The sequence below is a fragment of the Lithobates pipiens genome, unplaced genomic scaffold (genome assembly GCF_037356315.1).
Source record: "Lithobates pipiens isolate NorthernLeopardFrog02 unplaced genomic scaffold, aLitPip1_a1.2 Scaffold_3, whole genome shotgun sequence".
NCBI classification, from domain to species: domain Eukaryota; kingdom Metazoa; phylum Chordata; class Amphibia; order Anura; family Ranidae; genus Lithobates; species Lithobates pipiens.
Genome location: NW_027507790.1, coordinates 244,669,793 through 244,693,383, shown reverse-complemented (window position 1 = coordinate 244,693,383; position 23,591 = coordinate 244,669,793). Strand labels below are relative to the sequence as shown.

Sequence of the window (23,591 nt, the reverse complement as noted above, 5' to 3'; positions counted from 1 at the left end):
AAAGAAAAACAGAAAAGCACTGCATCCTTTTCTGATTTTGCTGCCTGGATTGGAGGTGGCCTGATGTAAATGGACAGCTAAGTCTGTTTTCACCCGGTCATTCATAGAGCTGAAAGAGTCCCCCGAATCCACCATGCACAGTCTGATCAGGCACCGATGTGACATCCATCCAGTTCAGCTCCAATCAGGGGATCTGCTCACAGATCCTCTCCTGATTGGAGCAGACTCTTCTCTGTGTGAAAGAAGCCTTAGACCATGGGTTTATGCCACTACCTTCAAGTCATAGGACACTGGCAAAAGCTTTGCTGGAAACCGCCCATATTTAGTAAGGTTGAATAAAGACACCAGTCCATCCAGTTCAACCTGAGTGAGTGTCTACAATTGTCCCTATCCCTGTAAATTCCACACTCGCATCAGTCCCTAACCTCAAGGAGCCCACAATCCAAGGTCCCCATTCATATACTAGGGCCAATTTTGTACAGAAGCCAATTACATCATCTTTCACATTATACAAAAAAATTGGGCTAGCTTTACTGTTTTTTTTTTTTTTTTTTAATTCATGAAATTAGTGTATTTTTTTCCCCCAAAAAATTGGTTTGAAAGACCGCTGCGCAAATACCGCGTGACATAAAATATTGCAATAATACCATTTTATTCCCTAAGGTCTCTGCTAAAAAATGTTGTGTGTATATATGTGTGTGTGTGTATGTATGTATGTGTGTGTGTATATATATATATATATATATATATATATATATATATATATATATATATATATATATATATATATATATATATATATATATATATATATATATATATATGTTTGGGGGTTCTAAGTAATTTTATAGCAAAAAAATACAGATTTTAACTTGTAAGTAACAAATGTCAGAAAAAGGCTTAGGCATGAAAGAGATAAAGAAGCTGCATGCTCAGTAAGTGATTTTTTTTCAGCTGCTGAAAGTGCTTAATAAAGGAAGGTTTAATATCACCTAATGGCAACTCATTCATCATGAATAGTTTGCATTAGGCTCTACTGTGCAGTGTGTTGGGTGTCATTCACAGTGAATGGTACCACACATAGAGCACCTCAAGCATGCATGTAGGTATGCAGCATGAAATGCACAATTAGGAATGGGTCCGAAAACCTTGTGAAAATCCCCTGTATGGGCAAATTAAAGTGGTTGTAAAAGCTGAAGGTTTAAAAAAAAAAACCTTAAGTATGCAGCTTTTCCCCACAACTTCAACTCTTCTGGGAAGGCTGTCCACAAGGTTTAGGAGTGTGTCTATGGGAATGTTTGACCATTCTTCCAGAAACGCATTTATGAGGTCAGGCACTGATGTTGGATGAGAAGGCCTGGCTCGCAGTCTCCCCTCTAATTAATCCCAAAGGTGTTCAGTGGGGGCTGAGATCAGGACTCTGTGCAGGCAAGTCAAGTTCTTCCACCCCAAACTCGCTCATCCATGTCTTTATGGACCTTGCTTTGTGCACTGGTCCAAATCATTTGGTGGAGGGGGGATTATGGTGTGGGGGTTGTTTTTCATCAATTGGGCTTAGCCCCTTAGTTCCAGTGAAGGGAACATGTAAGGTGTCAGCATACCAAGACATTTTGGACAATTTCATGGTCCCAATTTTGTGGGAACAGTTTGGGGATGGCCCCTTCCTGTTCCAACATGACTGCACACCAGTGCACAAAACAAGGTCCATAAAGACATGGATGAGCGAGTTTGGGGTGGAGGAATGTGACTTACCTGCACAGAGTCCTGACCTCAACCCAATAGAATACCTTTGGGGTAAATTAGAGCGGAGACTGCGAGCCAGGCCTTATCGTCCAACATCAGTGCTTGAACTCACAAATGCGCTTCTGGAAGAATGGTGAAACATTCCCATAGACACACTCCTAAACCTTGTGGACAGCCTCCCCAGAAGAGGTGAAGCTGTTATAGCTGCAAAGGGTGGGCCAACTCAATATTGAACCCTACAGACTAAGACTGGGATGCCATTAAAGTTCATGTGCGTGTAAAAGGTAGACGTCCCAATATTTTTGTTAATATAGTGTATTTAAATGTTAAATTGAGATTTGATATTGGACCGTGTCCATGCTAATAATATATATAAAAATGACATATATATGTGTATATATATATATATATATATATATATATATATATATATATATATATATATATATATATATATATATATATATAAATTATATATAATGTGTGTCATTTATATAATTCTATAAATCTTTTTTTTTTTTTGTACAGATTTTATTTAGGTCACCACTCCTGTATGACGCATTTTTTTTTTTTTTTCATCTAAACAGTCTCTCAGTGAAGAAGATTCATTTAAAAAATGTTCCACAGTATCGGAAGTAAAACTAAAGATCGAGGAACTACTCCGGAGCCTTTTAAATAGGTAAGCGTAAAATATTAATTCAGGTGAAAGTAGATGTGAAACTTAAGGCCACGTTCACACCTGCGCATGTAGCAGTCGCTTGCAAGTGACATACATAGAATTTAAATGGATACATTTTAGCTTTTGTTGCGCTAAAGGTGCCAATAATGGTCGACGATAAATTCATATTCATTTAAATTGATGATATTAATTAAAAAAATTGAATCAAATACAATTCTATAGAAGAAAAATATAAATATTTTTTAAAAAACTGTAATTTTTGGTTTTCGGCCAAGTGCATCCTGGATTTGCGGTTTCGCCACCAAAATTTCCATTTGGTGCCCCTCTAATGTCAATGCTGCTGATCTCCTGCAGCCACTTCTTCATATCTACATACATGCGCTCCATGCCTTTCTCAGCCTTTTTAATACGGAGCAGCCCTTGAAATAATTTCAGGTCTTAGTGAACCCCTGACATTAATTACTAGATCTTCATCTTGGGTGGCATTAGAATGATCAGTGAGTTGAGAAAATAATAATAAAAAAGCAAAAAATAATTGCAAGAAAAGAAATGTAGACTGAGAAAATGTATTGTTTGCCTTTACATTGGTGGCCTGTGTGAATGTGCCCCCAATAATGAGGGTCAATGAACAGTTCTCTAAGGCCCCTTTCACACTGGGGCGGCGTCGGCGATAAAGCATCGCTATTTTTAGCAGCGCTTTACCGTCGTTTTAGTGGGGGTTAAAACCACCCCGCTAACGGCTGAAAAAGGGTTAAAACCGCCCGCAAAGCCGCGCTGTCCCATTGATTTCAATGGGTAGGATCGGTTTAGGAGTGGTGAATACACCGCTCCTTTCACTGCTCCAAAGATGTGGCTAGCAGGACTTTTTTTCACCGTCCTGCCAGCGCATCGCTCCAGTGTGAAAGCCCCTTGGGCTCTCACACTGGAGTGAAAGGGCCGGTGTTTTAGGCGCTACACAGGCGCTATTTTTAGCGCTGTAGTGCCTGAAAACTGCCCCAGTGTGAAAGGGGCCTTACATTGGTGGTCAGTAGAAACCCTTTAGATCAGGGGTCTCAAACTGGTGGCCCTCCATCTGTTGCAGAACTACAATTCCCATGAGGCATGATGGGACTTTAAGTTTCACAACAGCTGGAGGGCCGCCAGTTTGAGACCCCAGCTTTAGATGGATGGTCATTGGGAGAAGGACCACCGTACATTGATTATTGGGAGAGGGGCCTCATTGCAATGGTGGTCAGTGGGAAGAATGCTCCTTACAGATAACTAATAACTAAAACGATCCCGGGTGTCAGTAGTTACTTATCTGTGAAGCAGGAGCTGCTCATTGCTCAAGGAACCCCAGGCAACCTTTTTAGGAACTGTAGGGTTCCACAGAACCATGGCTGAATAAGTCTGACTTTCGCTAACGGAACATAACGTTTTCTGGAATAGCTTTCTGTGTATATGACATTCAACGTTTCACATTTTACAGAAAGATGCTTTTGTAGGGTTGATAATTGTTAACTTTCATCTCCCTAGACTGTATACAGATGGAAGGAGTTCTCATACCCTGCGTCTCACCCTACGACAGTTCTCACCGACCAGTAGATATTTCAATCGGGAAAGTCGCCAGTGTCCTATCCCCAAGAACGTGATTCAGAATCTGAGCAGCGGTGAGCAACCCCTGGGTGAAATGTGTCCAATGCTCAGTCAGCAGATTCTGCAGTGTTGGCTTTGGCAAGGTTTTTCAATGGAATTTGAGACTAGAGAGACGAACAGATTGACTTGATGTGTGTCCTGGATTAGACTTCAATGATTTCCAGGAAAGTCATAATCCCAAGGTTCTCTTCAAATGAGGGAAAACCAAGCATAAAAACAGAAATGTTTCTGGATTTATGTCCTTGTTGCAGTTTTTTTTTTGTTTACTTGTCTGGAGAAACTGTAGACAGGAAAGCTGGCCATACATGGGACAGACTTCAGCAGGTTCAAAATTTGAGCTGTGGGTTGCCCCGTTGGCACCATCCCGCCCGAAATGCCTAGATCTGCAAATTGGGAGAGATCAGGGCAGAAAACTGATGGGCAAGCAGCAACTGCATCCAATCAGATACAGCCACTGTTCAGATATGCTGAGAGTGCTGGCTGTTAGAATACAATAGCTGACAGTGTAGATTTGTCCATCCATGGAGTTTAAATGGATGGGGGAACCAATAGCTCCACGGCTGTGTATGACCAGCTTTAGTGAGGGGAAATCTGTTTAACAAAGCCCCAAAAAACCAATACAAAAATGTATTCTAATTCTTCTCCAATGCAGTGGCGGCCCCAACCATGTGCCCGGCCCCCCCTGATTTTACTTGTAGGGTGCTGGATTCCAAAGTTTTTATTTTTTAGAAGCACATGATTAGAGCCAGAGGGTTTAATAGGCTTCAAAAAGGGTGGGCTTGGGGCGCGTCTCCAATCTGTCTGGAACTGGTTGAAAGTGTTTTGGCTGCACACAATTTACAGTATTTTTACATTTATATTAAGTGTGATATGTTTTTAATTGCTTTGTTACATATCCACTGTCAGGGACCTTTCACACCAACGATCTAATCTGCCTGTTGGTTTTTCAGATGGACCTGATCGGAAGCACCATGCATTTCTATGGACCAGAAGGTGTGAACTGACTTGTGTCCATTTATACCTACCTACCTCCGGGTCCTATCAGGTCCGCTAAAAAAAAATTGAGGAGGACTGGGTCCTCTTACATTTGGGTGGACTGAATCAGAGATATCCCGGTGTAAACAGACAGTGGAGTCTATTTACTCCTGGATGCCCATAGAGCAGAGTGGGTTCTGTCTATGTCTGCTTTGCATAAACTGAGCGGACATGGACCTGTCATCTTCCCCACTCTGCTCTGATCAGTAGGGGAATCACCAAGCAAATTCCCTGCTGGTCAGACCGGAAGGCACCCGTGTGAAAGGGCCCTTAGATGTCTTTAGTCAGTATTCCATAAGTTGTATGCTAGGGCTATACCCAGCAAATATTTGGGGGGGTGCGCAAAAATGTTAGGGGGTTACAGTGGCCTCAGTCCTTCAACTCCTTCATCTGCAAGTTATATGCCAAGTCCTATTCCCTCAGACAGTGCTCAGGCCTGTATGTCAGCGGGTTCCCAAACAGTTATATTTGGGTTTCTTCTGGGACTGCTGCAGGATCTGTATGAGGAAGTCTTGAAATGAATGGATTGCTGGACAGGGAACACTGAGGTAACCTCCTATCCTCTTCTTGTTCATCTTTCATTTCTTAGCTTGAAGTTTTGGTTTTATGTTGTGTTTATTTTTATATATTTTTTTTTTCTTTGCGTAGAGAGTTCTTTTTCTGTTCTGATGGAACTACTTATGAAGCTTTTTGAGAAGATGATTGATGTTAAGTCAACCTTTCACCTCACCCTTCTAAATGTCTGCTTTTCCAACCTCAAGCCTGCTCAGTCTTCAAACTCATCCCGAAACTCAATTGGATTTTACCTAACTCAAAAGAAAGCACCATCAACAGAGGCCAGTCAGATCATAAAGGTAAGAGGACAAACGCTGTAGACTGGTTGCCGTGATGAGAAAGTGGTTATCGGGCATAGAAGCACCTCACAAGTATCTCTACCTCCATGCCAATATACACACCAGGGATGTCATTCTGTCACTGTCAGGCTCAGAGACCAGATGCTATAGCGGTAGATAGGCTCCCAACTCACATGAGTTGCATGGTCTAAGTACTAACCGATCTTAACCTGAGCTTCTGATGATGTAGATGGATTATGCTGCGTGTTAGTACCAGGTCGCAGTCCTCAGGATCGCTCCACCAGGAGGTGAGCAAGCCCGGGTCCAGTAGCAGATATGTATTTCAAAGGCTCCCGCGCTATATGTAAAATTAATTAGAAGGCACAGTTCTATTCTAACGGGAGCAGCAAACACTATATGAGTTGGCTCTCAATACTGTGAAAAATGAAAAAAAAAGGGAGGGTGTGTTGCGCTTCCTAAATACCAAATAAGCTAGCAATAATAAAAAATATTAAATAATAATGTCAAAACAAAGAGGTGCAATAGTGCTTGAACAATCAAAATTTGTATCAAAAGTGCATCTGTGCATAGCATAAAATCAACTGATTCAAAGTGCATCTGTGCATAACTCCAGTGTCAACAACAATGATACTGTGACAAAGAAATTAAGGTGCATATAGTAAAAAACATGTACCAACTAGAATATGAAATATAAAAAATAACAAATAACAGCAAAAAAAATAAAACAATAGCAGCAAACAAGTGAATCTAGTTAAAGTGTCCCATACATAGTCCAATCGTGAAAGTTAAATGCAATATCACAATCCAAATAAAGTGCAATGTGCCAAGCCAACTCTCTTCCAGTGATTTTTCGTGTCAGTGCTGGTTACACTAGGTAATTACCTCACTGCTGCGAGGTATGCAGCGGGAAAAAAAAACCTTTTTGCAAGGAGTACTTGAAGCAAGGGGGTGACTGCAGAGAGGAACTTCTAACGGTACCGAAAATCATCCGATTTCCTCGTGGATGTTACCAACGTATGCACTCAAAGGGACAGATAAATAACATCCACCATAGTGTAGTATGTAAAACCATCAACTTTATTAAACAGGTAATTACAGTGGTGTGAAAAAGTGTTTGCCCCCTTCCTCATTTCCTGTTCCTTTGCATGTTTGTCACACTTAAGTGTTTCGGAACATCAAACCAATTTAAACAATAGTCAAGGACAACACAAGTAAACACAAAATGCAATTTGTAAATGAAGGTGTTTATTATTAAAGGTGAAAAAAAATCCAAACCATCATGGCCCTGTGTGAAAAAGTGATTGCCCCCCTTGTTAAAACATACTATAACTGTGGTTGTCCACACCTGAGTTCAATTTCTCTAGCCACACCCAGGCCTGATTATTGCCACACCTGTTCACAATCAAGGCATCACTTAAATAGGAGCTGCTTGACACAGTAAGGTCCACCAGAAGATCCTTAAAAGCTACACATCATGCCGAGACCCAAAGAAATTCAGGAACAATTGAGAAAGAAAGTAATTGAGATCTATCAGTCTGGAAAGGGTTATAAAGCCATTTCCAAAGCTTTGGGAATCCAGCGAACCACAGTGAGAGCCATTATCCACAAATGGCGAAGACATGGAACAGTGGTGAACCTTCCCAGGAGTGGCCGGCCACCCAAAATTACCCCAAGAGCGCAGCGACGACTCATCCAAGAGGTCACAAAAGACCCCACAACAACGTCCAAGGAACTGCAGGCCTCACTTGCCTCAGTTAAGGTCAGCGTTCATGCCTCCACCATCAGGAAAAGACTGGGCAAAAATGGCCTGCATGGCAGAGTTCCAAGGAGAAAACCACTGCTGAGCAAAAAGAACATCAAAGCTCGTCTCAATTTCTCCACAACACATCTTGATGATCCCCAAGACTTTTGGGACACCATTCTGTGGACCGATGAGACAAAAGTGGAACTCTTTGGAAGGTGTGTGTCCAAGTATATCTGGCGTAGAAGGAACACTGCATTTCAGAAAAAGAACATTATACCAACAGTAAAATATGGTGGTGGTAGTGTGATGGTCTGGGGCTGTTTTGCTGCTTCAGGACCTGGAAGATTTGCCGTGATAAAAGGAACTATGAATTCTGCTGTCTACCAAGAGATCCTGAAGGAGAATGTCCGACCATCTGTTCGTGTACTCAAGCTGAAACGAACTTGGGTTCTGCAGCAGGACAATGATCCTAAACACACCAGCAAGTCCACCACCGAATGGCTGAAGAAAAACAAAATGAAGACTTTGGAGTGGCCTAGCCAAAGTCCTGACCTGAATCCTATTGAGATGTTGTGGTATGACCTTAAAAAGGCCGTTCATGCTCGAAAACCCTCTAATGTAACTGAATTAGGACAATTCTGCAAAGATGAGTGGGCCAAAATTCCTCCAGGACGCTGTAAAAGCCTCATTGCACGTTATCGCAAACGCTTGGTTGCAGTTGTTGCTGCTAAGGGTGGCCCAACCAGTTATTAGGTTTAGGGGGCAATCACTTTTTCACACAGGGCCATGATGGTTTTGATTTTTTTTCACCTTTAATAATAAACACCTTCATTTACAAATTGCATTTTGTGTTTACTTGTGTTGTCCTTGACTATTGTTTAAATTGGTTTGATGTTCCGAAACACTTAAGTGTGACAAACATGCAAAGGAACAGGAAATGAGGAAGGTGGCAAACACTTTTTCACACCACTGTATCTACTCGCAAGAGGATACGGGTTGAGCGCACAGCTAACAGAGGACCGATGAGCGTCTTGCTCGGATGTAAACGTCACTTCACGTCACGTTTACATCCGAGCGAGACGCTCATCGGTCCTCTGTTAGCTGTGCGCTCAACCCGTATCCTCTTGTGAGTAGATAATTACCTGTTTAATAAAGTTGATGGTTTTACATACTACACTATGGTGGATGTTATTTATCTGTCCCTTTGAGTGCATACGTTGGTAACATCCACGAGGAAATCGGATGATTTTCGGTACCGTTAGAAGTTCCTCTCTGCAGTCATCCCCTTGCTTCAAGTACTCCTTGCAAAAGGGTTTTTTTTTCCGCTGCATACCTCGCAGCAGTGAGGTAATTACCTAGTGTAACCAGCACTGACACGAAAAATCACTGGAAGAGAGTTGGCTTGGCACATTGCACTTTATTTGGATTGTGATATTGCATTTAACTTTCACGATTGGACTATGTATGGGACACTTTAACTAGATTCACTTGTTTGCTGCTATTGTTTTAGTTTTTTTTGCTGTTATTTGTTATTTTTTGTTATTTTTTATATTTCGTATTCTAGTTGGTACATGTTTTTTACTATATGCACCTTAATTTGTTTGTCACAGTATCACTGTTGTTGACACTGGAGTTATGCACAGATGCACTTTGAATCAGTTGATTTTATGCTATGCACAGATGCACTTTTGATACAAATTTTGATTGTTCAAGCACTATTGCACCTCTTTGTTTTGACATTATTATTTAATATTTTTTATTATTGCTAGCTTATTTGGTATTTAGGAAGCGCAACACACCCTCCCTTTTTTTTTCAGATATAGCAGATAGACATCAAGCAGAAGTGTAGTCAGAACACAAACCAAAGTTCAGTAACAAGTGATTGCAAGTCGAGATCAAGCAGAAGTGTAGTCAAGGAACAAGCCAAAGGTCAGTAACGAGTGGTAGTAAAGGTGAGGACAACTGCCGATACGCAAAGGAAAAAGATATCGGCTGGAGAGGGCACAATAATCTGGCAAACAGGAAGTTCAGAGAAATGGCTTTAATCGGGAAGTTCATTGGAGGAGCAAAGGGTTCAAGGTTCACGAGAAACAAGATGCAAAGCGAGACTGTCCTAAGAGATCAGATAGGGAGTTGTCCAGCATCCCAGGTGGCACAGTGAGAAGAGCTACAGGCAAACACCACATGGGTCACAAGTTCAGATGCGGACCCTACAAAAGCCTCAACATCTCAGGTTCCTGTACACCTTGTAAGCGTAAAACTCAATGTGAGAGCTGGAGTCTTGATAACAATCCTTCACAATGCTTTAGTTAGTAAAAGAAAAGCGATCTGGATGTCCCGGATCTCTTATCTTTTACCAAATAAAGCATTATCATACTACAGCTCTCTCTTCGAACTAAGTGACTAGCAGGCCCTAAGGGCCGCACACACGGGCTAAATATCAGGCGGACATTCGGCCCGTGTACGGCAGCTGCCCCAACAGAAGCCGACTGAACATCCAGCTTCTGTTGAAGGGACGTGACCTAAAAAGTTCTACCAATTGGCATCCAATCAGCCATTGGCTGACAGTGCTGACTGGAGTGTTTGTGAAACCATAGCTTTTTTTAAGCAGAGACCCCAGTGTCTTATCTCATTTTTCTAATACCCTTATTTTGTAATTCCAATACTAGTGGGGTCCCATTAAACATAGTACATGGTATGGCATGTTTGGTAATCTGGGAATCCCAAAACTGACCACATTTATGTTTCAAAACCAGAATCTGCCCAATTCAATATGTATTCTTTTTTTATTTTCTCTTTTTTTCTAAATAATGACCCTGAAACAAAGGCAGAGGAGGATCCCAAAGACACAGATCCTTCAAACTTCTGTTCGGTGGAAACAGATCACTCTTCTTCGCTATCTATCCCTGACCACATAGACATGGACGTGTTCAGTCAGCTTCCTGAGGACATTAGGAAGGAGATCCTCTCCAGCCCACAAACTGGAGCAGGGCCCAAAATCAGCAAGACCACAAGACCATCAGCGTGTCCTAAAGGAATACAGAGTTTCTTTATGAAAGCCAGCTCTAGGCATCCACAGAGTTCTTGTACAGCTGCAAGTTCTTCTGTATCTGAACTTCCAATGCAAGGTCTACATAACACGATGGACTCCGGTGACCCAACGCTTTACATAAAGCACAGCTTATGTACAGACAATGATAATGGAAACAGTGGGGATAAAACCACCTGTGCCAGTTCCTCTTCTTACATTTCATGCAGCAACCAAACAAGTCAGCCCTGTGAAGCAGACATGGACTGTGCAGAATCCGGTGACAGCAGCAGAGTTTCCTTTTTTCCTAGTAGTGTGGATATGAATGTGTTTTCTCAGCTTCCAGAGGAACTACAGAAAGAACTAATGGCTGACTGGAAGCACAAAGAACTCACTCCCAAAATTCCTGCCATGAAATTGCAGGAGAAAGCGAAGAACGCCAAAGGTCAAAGGCCGAAATCCTCAGCAAAGCTGAACAACCTGCTAAAATATTTTAAACCAGGTTGAAGAAGGTTGATTATAGCACTTAAAGTGAACCTGTTCTTTCCCTATGCAGGTCACTTAACTGATGCCCTGCCCAGCCGCACATGCTCACCTTTCCTTTTTTAAGTTCAGCCAGTCTTCCTTGCTGCTACTTTAAGACAGCCTGCATAAAAAATGATGGCAACCACCCCAATTTATAACTAGCCTTTGCAGTAAGGCACACATTGAAGGGTAAAGCGTATCACAAACAAACACATTTCCCAGCCAGCCTGCAAGCAAACTAAATTGGCCCTGCCTAACAGTTCACGTTAAATCAGAGAGTTCTCTGTGTACTGTGGTCCTAATGTCCCTGCGCCTTTATGGAGAAGTGGGCTCCCTCCAGGCAAACCTACCCTTGATTTATCTATTGCTATATATGCTGCAATTCAGAGACTCTCAAAACTATAGAGTTAGGTCTGCAATATACAGAGGACCCTTGACGTGCACACTGTGGCTTCCACATATAGTTGCAAATGTGTGCAACTAAACCCTCTGATTTAACGTGAACTGTTAAACTGTATGGACCCTGTCTAACAATTCACGTTAAAACAGAAGGATTCGTTGCACACATTTGCAAATCTATGTGGAAGCCACGCTGCCCACATCAAGGTTCCTCTCTATATTGCGTTCCTAACTCTATCATTTTGACAGTCTCCAAATTGGAACATATATAGCAATGGATAAATCAAGGGTAGGTTTGCCTGGAGGGAGCCCACTCCTTCATAAAGTAGATATTTGCCAGCACACCAAGGATCGGCACAAAGTGACGTCCAAATGGGTAGTTATTGCATGATCACAACACAAGACAGGTGCAACGTTTCGGAGTCCCGCAGAACCCCTTCGTCAGGCATGTGATGACATCACATGCCTGACGAAGGGGTCCTGCGTGACTCCGAAACGTTTCACCTTTCTTGTGTTGTGATCATGCAATAAACTATGCATTTGGACACCACATTGTGCCGATCCTTGGTGTGCTGGCAAATATTTACTTTGTTGCTTGAACCAGTGTCCAGCTGGTGGTTGCTGCAGCACCCAAATCTTGAGAACTTATACCAGGAACATGTGAGGTGGGAATATGAAGCGTCACTCCTCCATAAAGGCACGAGGACTTTAGGCCCACTTTTTACAGAGGAGCCTTGACGTAGGCACTACGACTTTCACATATATTTGCAAATGAATGCAACAAAACCTTCTGTTTTAACTTGAAATATTAGACGGGGACAATTTTTGGTGTTAAATTAGAGGGTTAGGTTGCACACATTTGCAAATATATGTGGAAGCTGCAATGCCCACGTCAAGGCTTCTGAATATTGCAGTCCTACATTTTTTGTATTCTAGTTTTGAGAGTCTCCAAATTACAGCATATATAGCAGTGGATAAATCTAGGGCAAGGTTTGCCTGGAGGGTGCCTAGTCCTCCATAAAGGCACAGGGACGTTGGGACTGCAGTATACAGAGAAGCTTTGATGTGAGCATACATATATGTTTTACATATATTTTCAAATTTGTGCAACAAAACCTGTTTTACCATGAATTGTTAGACAGGGTCATTTTTGTTTTTTTGCAGGCTGGCTGGTAAGTATGTTGGGAAATGTGTTTGTGATGTGCATTCAGACAGTGGAGGTGAGGAGGGATAGCCATCTGTAATCTCCAAACCACAACTTGAGGTTTACAAAGGGTTGAGGACTCTATCCCCACCCTGTGTTACAGCACTAGGTGTGGGAATTGGACAAGCACCAGCACTATCGCATGGAACGAAGCGGTGTGTGTCACATGCTTCCCATACCTAGAAGTACGGGGTCGTTTTCTTCACTCCCAGCAGTAAAGAAGCAAAGGCCAGGTGAGTATGTTCAACAGGTAGACAGCTGTTAAGAGAAAATGTTGCCTTGCCGTGTGGAGAAAGCAAAAAATACTTTTAAAGAGGCCATTGTCACCCACCCATTTAGGGCAAAGCGAAAATGTCTACTAACAGCCCAGCCGGTAAGTATAACATGCTGAGGAGGACCATTAGCAAGCTCTGTCATTCTGAGCTGTATGAGAAAAGTGTCACTGTCTCCCTACCTGTATTTTGTTTAAATTACAGAAAAATGTGATGCTTAAACAGAACCTGTAAAACCATTTTCCTTATTTTGTACATATTCAAATCTTTTTGACCTTTCTATTAAAAAATATACCAGATTATGTTTTTTATTTTTTTGGGTGGTAGAGATGGGGTGCTTGACTAGTTTTAAAGGGGTTGTAAAGGTAAATGTTTTTTCACCTTAATGCATTCATCTCACAATGCCTGCGCCCCCAGCCCCCCTGTTTTACTTGCCTCACCCCTCGAGCTCGTCCCCCGATGTCCTTTCCACCGTTCAGCATGGCTGCTGATTGGCTGGAGTGGATGGATGGAAAGCAGCGCAGCCATTGGCTCGCACTGCTGTCAATCACATCTACTGACGCGAAGTGCCGGGGGGCAGGGCCATGTGATACAGCGAGCGGGTATAGCCAGGGGCTGGGCTTTAATTTAGTAAACACTTAGTAAACACTGATCTCTGCTCCTACCACATGGAGCAGAGATCAGCGTCACTAGTTGCTAGGCAGAACAGGGAAATGCTGTTTACAACGGCATTTCCTCATTCAGCCACCCCGTGAGACGATCGCGGGTATGCCCGCGGCGATCTAGTCCGCGGGACCCACGACCGGACTCACGGGGGTCCCGACCAGCACGCGAGCGTGCCGGCGCAGAGAGGAGAGCTGATAGCAGGCTGCTGATGACAGAGGCACGTAAACTGACCACGGTGTCAGGGCTCAGCAGCCATCATACACCATGGTCAGTTTACAGAGGGGTGGGGAGAAACTGGCAGGATCAGCCAGGTTTTTTAGGTGTTACAGGGGTCCAAATGACACGGGACAAGCACTGCATCATATAACATGCTTTACATTTTTTTTTTTTTTTTTTGGACTAAATGCTTTAACAAGCATCAGGAGGGGTGAAGAAAGCACAGACTCACAAAATGAATTAAACAGAAGCAGGGAGATCTTTGCACCGCAGCTCCTCTCTCCAGCAAGGAGAACAGTGATCTGCACAGTAGTAACATCACCATATCTCAATTTAAATCTTCTAAAACTGCAGTGCTTTAGTTGAGCTCACACTGCAGATATACAGCCACCAGACAGAAAAGGAAATGCACTGTTGTTTTTCAGGAGAATTTCAAGGCAAGAAGTAAATCTTTTGGGATATTGCTTCAGCACAATTAACATTTCTAGATATTGCCTGTAACACAGCACATGTTCACTTTTGAAGCTCAGTTCCACTTTAAAGGGAAACCATGATTTTTTATTTTTTTTTTTATTTTTTTTTTTAGGCTTTTTTTGAGTATTCAATTAGGGGACATCCTGTTAGTCAGAGACTGACTTGAGATTAGTTAGTGGTTTGGACAAGCAGATTTTTTGTTTTAAGCTATGAGCTTGCTGTGCAAAGCCCTCCTGCATTGAACTGTGTTGCACTAGTACTGTTCTAGGGGGTGTGTATGTATGTGTATATATACACACACACACACACACACACACACACACACACACACACACACACACACACACACACAGTGCCTAGAAAAAGTATTCACACCCCTTCAAATTTTCCACATTTTGTCATTTTACAACCAAAAACGTAAATGTATTTTATTGTTTTTTTTTTTTGTGATAGACCAACACAAAGTGGCCAATAATTGAGAAGTGGAAGGAAAATAATAAATGATTTTCAACATTTTTTTACAAATAAATATGTGAAAAGTGTGGGGTACATTTTGTACGGCGCCTCCCCGCGTCAATACTTTGTAGAACCTCCGTTCACTGCAATTAAAGCTGCAAGTCTTTTTGGGGATGTCTCTACCAGCTTTGCACATCTAGAGAGTGACATTTTTGCCCATTCCTCTTTGCAAAATAGCTCAAGCTCTGTCAGATTTGTCATCTAGATAAAGGAAGGCCCATAGACGTGGTGTATCGGGATTTTGCAAAAGCATTTGACGCAGTTCCCATAAACGTTTACTGTACAAAATAAGGTCCGTTGGCATGGACCATAGGGTGAGTACATGGATCGAAAACTGGCTACAAGGGTGAGTTCAGAGGGTGGTGATAAATGAGGAGTACTCGACTGGTCAGGGATGGGTAGTGGGGGTCCCCCAGGGTTCTGTCCTGGGACCAATCCTATTTAATTTGTTCATAAACGACCTGGAGGATGGGGCAAACAGTTCAATCTCTGTATTTGAAGACAATGCTAAGCTAAGCAGGGCAATAACGTCTCCGCAGGATGTGGAAACCTTGCAAAAAGATCTGAACAAATGAATGGGGTGGGCAACTACATGGCAAATGAGCTTCAATGTAGAAAAATGTAAAATAATGCATTTGGTTGGAAAAAATATGAATGCAATCTATACACTGGGGGGAGAACCTCTGGGGGAATCTAGGATGGAAAAGGACCTGGGGGTCCTAGTAGATGATAGGCTCTACAATGGCATGCAATGCCAAGCTGCTGCAAGCAAAACAAACAGAATATTGGCATGCAATAAAAAGGGGATTAACTCCAGAGATAAAATGATAATTCTCCCGCTTTACAAGACTCTAGTTCGGCCGCACCTGGAATGTGCTGTCCAGTTCTGGGCACCAGTCCTCAGGAAGGATGTACTGGAAATGGAGCGAGTACAAAGAAGGGCAACAAAGCTAATAAAGGGTCTGGAGGATATTTGTTATGAGGAAAGGTTGCGAGCACTGAACTTATTCTCTCTGGAGAAGAGACGCTTGAGAGGGAATAGGATTTCAATTTCGGCAAGGATGTGGAATTCCCTTCCACAGGCGGTGGTCTCAGCGGGGGGCATTGATAGTTTCAAGAAACTGTTAGCTAAGCACCTGAATGACCACAACATACAGGGATATACAATGTAATACTGACATATAATCACACACATAGGTTGGACTTGTGTCTTTTTTCAACCTCACCTACTATGTAACTATGTAAGATTGGATGGAGAGCATCTCTGAAAGGCAGTTTTCAAGTCTTGCCACAGATTCTCAATTGGATTTAGGTCTGGACCTTGACTGGGCCATTCTAACACATGAATATGCTTTGTTCTAAACCATTCCATTGTAGCTCTGGCTGTATGTTTAGGGTTGTTGTCCTGCTGGAAGGTGACCCTCCTCCCCAGGCTCAAGTCTTTTGCAGACTCTGACAGCTTTTCTTCTAAGATTGCCCTGTATTTGGCTCCATTCATCTTCCCATCAACTCTGACCAGCTTCCCTGTCCCTGCTGAAGAAACTCATCCCTACAACATGATGCTGCCACCACCATGTGTCATGGTGGGGATGGTGTGTTCAGGGTGATGTGTAGTGTTCGTTTTCCACCACACTTTTTGCTTTTAGGCTAAAAAGTTCAATTTTGGTCTCATCTAAGCAGAGCACCTTCTTCCACATGTTTGCTGTTTCCCCTCATGGCTTCTCACAAACTGCAAACAGGACTTCTTGTGGTTTTCTTTCAACAATTACTTTCTTCTTGCCACTCTTCCATAAAGGCCAGATTTGTGGAGTGCAAGACTAATATTTGTCCTGTGAACAGATTCTCTCACCTGGGCTGTGGATCTCTGCAGCTACTCCAGAGTTACCATGGGCATCTTGGCTACTTCTCTGATTAATGCTCTCCTTGCCCGGCCGGTCAGTTTAGGTGGACGGCCATGTCTTGGTAGGTTTGCAGTTGCGCCGTACGCTTTCCATTTTCAGATGATGGATTGAACAGTGCTCCTTGAGATGATCAAAGCTTGCAATATTTTTTTTTATAACCTTACCCTGCTTTAAACTTCACCACAACTTTATCCCTGACCTGTCTGGTGTGTTCCTTGGCCTCCATGATTCTGTTTGTTCACTAAGGTTCTCTAACAAACCTCTGAGAGCTTCATAGAACAGCTGTATTTTTACTGAGATCAAATTACACACAGGTGGATTCTATTTACTAATTAGGTGAATTCTGAAGACAATTGGTTCCATGAGATTTTAGTTTAGGGGCATCAGAGTAAAGGGGGCTGAATACAAATGCACGCCACATTTTTCAGATATTGATTTGTAAAAAATATGGAAAACCGTTTATCATTTTCCTCCCACTTCACAATTATGTGCCACTTTGTGTTGGTCTATCACATAAACCGCCCCCCCCCCCCCCCAAAAAGAAAAAATTTACGTTTTTGATTGTAACATGACAAAATGTGGAAAATTTCAAGGGGTATGAATACTTTTTCAAGGCACTGTAGCAATTCTGTATCTAGCTGTTTGCTTGAAGAGAAGTGTGAAGAGTTCTTTGCTGAGAACAGGTTAAACAACATACCTAAAGCGTACTCTTCGATATAATGGCTTTTCCATCAGATTACAGTATTTGCGGATGATACAGCTTCACTCAGAGATCCTGTGGCACCGCCACCAGTGTTATAACAGATTTTTTCGTAAAAATTTAAATATCCTTGGACCCTCCTGTATTGGCAAAAATCTGGCCCATCATATCCACACTATAGAAAGACTTAAGCCCCATACACACTATCAGATTTTCTGCTGATTTTTTCCTTCAGATTTACCAAAACCATATAATATGAGATCAAACCTTAGGAGTTTCAATGTGTATGCAATCAGGCAGGCCCTTGCACTACATGGTTTTGGTAAATCTGAAGGAAAAAATCAGCAGAAAATCTGATAGTGTGTATGGGGCTTAAGGCCACATCGATGGGAGCATTCTGCAGGTCAGTATTCAGGCAGACTTTCTACAGTACACCTTAAAGTGGAAATTTATGAAACAAAATAAAATTGGAGAACAGGTAGAATTTTAATGCAGAATAATACTATATCACTTCTGCATTAAAGTTTCTTGCCTGTCTGTCTGTCAAGTTTCCTATCGGCAGTACAGTTTTGGCACTGCCGAGATGAATTTTTTCCTCTGCATGCACAAGAGTGATGTCTTCTCAGTTCGGCCAATTAAAGTGGCCAAAGATCAGGAAGGCTGTGGCCGAAGATGTCGGTGGCCGGCCAGGAGCCCTAGAACAGCTCAATACTGGTGAGTAGAGTTCCACTTTTAAGGACAAGATAACTCAGACAATCCCCATCTGCCCCAGACTTCATTGTGTCATAGTGGTTAGAGCAGTGTTTCTCAACTCCAGTCCTCAAGGCGTCCCAACAGGTGATGTTTTCAGGCTTGCCATTAGTTTGTAAAGGTGATTTGATCAGTGAAAATCAGTGGTGATTACCACAGCCATTTCATCTGAGGGAAATCCTGAAAACATGACCTGTTGGGGCGCCTTGAGGACTGGAGTTGAGAAACACTGGGTTAGACCTTCTATTTGGAACAGGGAGGTTTCACAAACTTTCACACCTGCCATCATGTTCTTGAACAATCAACATCTGCCTTGACACATTCCAAGGATGACTGGATTATAAATGGCTGGGTACATTCCTGACAATTATTAGAACTGAGGAAGCCACTGGGATGAGTGGTGAAAGTCTGCGACTTTAAAGTTGAGTGGGACCACTACCATCTGTATCAGGACCTAGATGAATGAAATCTTACAGACAAGGTCACAGACTCTCTGCTGGTGGTGGAGTCATATACACAGGATAAATTAGATACACTTGCATTAGGTTATTAATGGTGATGTCATTAGTGGGGATCAAAGGATATCCTCCCAGCATATAAGAAAAAAATAAGTTCCCATTTACATCTCACTCTTGGCATCTGAGTAGACATTCTGCCATGCAATAAACTGGTATAAAAACTGATATGAACCCTTGGAATCTATGTATTTCTAGAATTCCAATCACACGGAAGTTGAATATTTTGGCAGTCTTCCCAGCAAACTAATCTGAAGCATTGCCTTGGCAGAAGGTATCTGAATGAGAATGACTGTGACCATAAATATTCATCTGACATCTCTAATGACTGTCAGGTATATGGAGCCTATTATTAGACCAGTATATTTATTAATTCCCAGACTGCCAGTGTTCGCAATCTGCGATACAACGTAACTCAGGAAAAATTGGATTGGCCCGCAGTCTAGCTTCTGGTGGACGGTATCTGCATAATTACTTATTACTTTCCTGGTTAGTGCCTGCAGGGCCAGCTCATGAAAGGGGACTCAGTTGGCCTTTGATGTTTCTCTCTAGGAAGGAAAAAATATCTGCATTACAAATCACTTGGCCGATTAATGCTGAAAACTTAAAGCTGAACTCCAGGGAAGCAGCTAAAAAATATGGATGCAAAACATATTTAGGATCGAAGGATGGTAAAGAGAGGATTTTGGGATTATAGCGGCGCCACATATACAGAGAGATAAATACTAACATATTTAAAAAAATATATACATTTTATTACATAAAGACAATAAAATGGGGTTCATAAAAGTAGGAACGGAGTATATTTACAAAACTGTTGTACTGGCCAAAGTATCCATATTCATAAGGTGGTCATTGATGAACGGTCATGTCCCTACATGTTTCGCCATTAATGGCTTCTTCAGGGGACTATACAGACCACCTCTTGCCTCTCTTCTTGCCACTCTTCCATAAAGGTCAGATTTGTGGAGAGCACGACTAATAGTTGTCCTGTGGACAGATTCTCCCACCTGAGCTGTGGATCTCTGCAGCTCCCCCAGAGTTCCCATGGGCCTCTTGGCTGCTTCTCTGATTAATGCTCTCCTTGCCCGGCCTGTCAGTTTAGGTGGACGGCCATGTCTTGGTAGGTTTGCAGTTGTGCCATACTCTTTCCATTTTCGAAAGATGGATTGAACAGTGCTGCGTTGGATATGTTCAAAGCTTGGGATATTCTTTTTATAAACTAACCATGCTTTAAACTTCTCCACAGCTTTATCCCTGACCTCTCTGGTATGTTCCTTGGCCTTCATGATGCTGTTTATTCACTAAGGTTCTCTAACAAACCTATGAGGGCTTCACAGAACAGCTGTATTTATACTGATATTTATTTTACTAATTAGGTGACTTCTGAAGGCATTTGGTTCCACTAGATTTTAGTTTGGGGTATCCGAGTAAAGGGGGCCGAATACAAATGCACGCCACACTTTTCACATATTTATTTGTAAAAAAAATTCAAAAGCATTTTTTATTTTTCTTCCACTTCACAATTATGTGCCACTTTGTGTTGGTCTAGCACATAAAATCCCAATAAACTACATTTACATTTTTGGTTCTAACAAGACAAAATGTGAAAATTTCAAGGGGTATGGATACTTTTTCAAGGCACTGTACAGTGCTGTGGGACACAGTGTCAGAGATAGGGCAGATATTGCAGCATTGGTTTGATACATAATGAAAATATAGTGTAGGAATTAAGCCGGTCTTACCCATTAATTCATTTCTTACAGGATGGTCTGAAAATGTAATTGTAAGTAAATCTAAATCCAATTACTAAAGTCGCATTTAATATTTGACATGTTATGTAATTTGTTAATTTGTTTTCAATCGTTTTTATTCCGCAGCTTTAGTTAAAATAATTCCTGCTGATCTTGCTATGAAAGTTCTTGCTCGGGTACTTCCTGTTATAGGGTGACAAGACTGCCCCATCTTCCAAATGTGCTCCTGCATTGTTACCCTGTCATATGCACCCCTGGCGGGGACTATAAGTGCTCCTGCTGACGCACATTGTCCAGGCATTGCCCTCCACTGTCGTTGTCAAGAAGCCAACCCAGAAAAACGATCTGCAGCTGACACTGGAATGAGAGCATATAGACAGGAAACGTCTGAAAGATACAAAAGGAGATCAGCAGCACTGAGATGGAAAAAAAGAATGAAAAAGGGAAAGCGTATTTTATTAAATACTGCTATCTTGATAAGATTGGACCTTGGCAAAACTTTGCTGGACATGCCCCCCTGAGCATTACTTAATAACCCCTTCCTCACTCTGAGGGACTTCAGTTTTTTGATAGTATTCTTAGGTGATGAACCTCTTCTCCCTTCCAGAGAAATCATTCTATGGTGGTCCATCCCTAACGAACCAAGAAGCCAGCTGTGATAGGTAAAGCCTGGATCCTAAATAGGGGTCAGCAACATCTGTACTGAACCAATATTGTAGGCTCACTCATTGCATGTTTCCTGAATAGTGTTCGCTTCTCGATTAAAACTCAGGAAACGGAAAACGGTGCTCTCCAGCCTTACCTTCACCTAGAATACTTAGGCCTCATTCTGGACACACCCCAGAGCTAATACCTTAAAGAATAAATGACCTCAAGCACTTTTACGTGCTCCCAATCAGTGGTTGTTTCCTGGTCATTCTGACACTAATGTGGCCCAACTATGAGAGGCCACCACCTGATCTTCAGTTCACACCTTCTCAAAAGTTCTACCAGATGGACATCTAAGCTACTGTGGATGAAATTTTGCCAAAAGGTTCTGGCAGCGGCATTCTGTATTGGTTCCATTGATCCTTGTTATTGTTGTGCCTGTTGGTACAGTTCTGTTTGCCTTCTTGTTCCCCAACCTTCTTTTTCTTTGTATGGGAACGTCCAAGGCTCTTTGAATATCCAGTCTATGTCCTGTATTGTATAATTTGGATACAAAGAATTGTGGCTTGCCTGTGAATTTCATATCTTGGATCAGGGGTCAAGTCCTGGGGAAAAAAGTATGGGAACTTCCACCCAAGATCCACTACCCCACGAAAAACATATAAAAAATGATACGCTCATATGCACCAACACTTCAAAAGTGGTATTTTTCATCCAATTTCCGTACTGTGTGTATGAAGCTTAACTGTTCGTACATTAAAAAAAAAAATCCTCAATAAACATAAATATGGTAATTCTCTGAATAATCAGCATTCATTCAATTGTGCTTCTATGCAAATGTGAACATCATGTTCTGATCTTTATTGGGGAATGTTCTTTTGTATATAGAGTGTTTATGTGGTGAGTTTACACTTTTCGAGTTTGGATAACACAGGGTTAAACGGAAAGGTCATAAATGAACTGCACATTATCTGGACAGAAAGCTTGGGGAGAGTGCTAGTCCTGTGAGCAGAATAGCTGTGCTCCTCCTTTGGGTTCTCTCATCATATGGCACTGAAGATAGAGGAGGGGGGATTCAGCGGGACACACAGAGCAAGTATGCAGGAGACTGGGGGGGCGGGGGTGAGGATACAGAAAATCAGGAGAGGCCGGCGGGGAGGAGCGCATCACAAGAAGTCTAACTAAATACAATCTCTTACCAGCAGGGACCTGATCTACTTGTCTGCTAACTGTGATTGACAGGTAGATCGAAGCGGAAGCTGTCATGGGGCCCCCTACTGGCAATGCCTGAATGGTCAGTCCACCCCTGGTGTTCGGCACTTACTATTGCGAGCTGTGTCAACGGCTGCTGGTGTAGCACCTGCCACACATCTCACATACCTCAAAGTCTTGCAGGACATGGCTGCTAATGAGAACTGAGTTCCTGTTGTGGAAAAAGTACAGGAACTCCGTTCCCATGCGTTCCCACAGGACATGAGCCCTGTCTTGGATATAGTACAGGACAGTCTGCATCTAGGGCTGATCACTTGTAAGTAATCGCTGCATGAGCAATTACATGCATGCGGCCACGATTAGCTGCGGGAGCTGGCAGCTTCCTATTGCTTTCAATGGCACTGCCTCTGCAGCTAATTGCTGGAAATCCCCTCTGTAATCATTGTTGGATATGCAGTATTCACATTTGTGAATGTACCATTACTCTGCACCGCTAGCTAAAACACAGAGATCTCACGGAGTGGAGTAGGGTTATAGGGCTCCCAGGGGACATGTCCACCAAAGCTTTGCCAGTGTCTACACCCTTGAGGGCAGCAGCCTCTTACCCAGGGTCTATAAATATCCAGCCTTTGTTCTGTGCTGTATGGTATGTACAGATATGAAATTTACAGGTAAGTCAAAATTCCTTTTTTATGACACACATTGTTTTAGCAAACTAAATCTAACCAATTAAGGGTTTACTTCTATTTTAAGTTCATCTCATAGATTCAGATAACATCAGGGTTGAGCTTCTTAATAGAGTGAGGTTTATGAGGGGACTATATCAGTTTTTTAAAGAAAACGCATGATGCAGCTAATGTTTCACTTTATGGAATTGTAAATGTTCCTGCTTATGTTTTATAGGTTCTGTTTTAAAGCCTTGGAAGGGAGTGCTGCACCTTTGGTCGCATTCACAGTAATTATGTGTTGCAAGGTTGTATCTTCGCAGACCTGTCAAGTCACTTTGGTAACTTGGCAGTCGCACAATATTTGACCTCCAGTATAGCTCCCAAGTGTCCCTGTTTTTGAAGGACTGTCCCTGATTAGGAAAAAAGTCCCTCTTTCTTCCTCTATTGTCCCTC

The 23,591-nt window shown here is 42.2% G+C and overlaps 1 protein-coding gene across 3 annotated transcripts in view; it reads left to right on the top strand.

Moving 5' to 3' along the window:
- The window catches only part of POLI (DNA polymerase iota), a 49,566-nt gene extending 27,528 nt beyond the window's left edge, over nt 1-22,038 (top strand). Inside the window, exons 7-10 of one of the 3 annotated variants that reach the window (XM_077462996.1) lie at nt 2,331-2,422; nt 3,938-4,071; nt 5,741-5,946; nt 20,737-22,038. In XM_077462996.1, coding sequence (XP_077319122.1) covers nt 2,331-2,422; nt 3,938-4,071; nt 5,741-5,946; nt 20,737-20,742 — 438 coding nt within the window. In that variant the 3' untranslated portion in view covers nt 20,743-22,038. Of the gene's footprint in view, nt 1-2,330; nt 2,423-3,937; nt 4,072-5,740; nt 5,947-10,517; nt 11,967-20,736 lie in introns of those variants that run through there. The other 2 variants (XM_077462995.1, XM_077462994.1) reach the window with 2 other exon arrangements.
- The last annotated feature ends 1,553 nt before the right edge of the window (nt 22,039-23,591 follow it).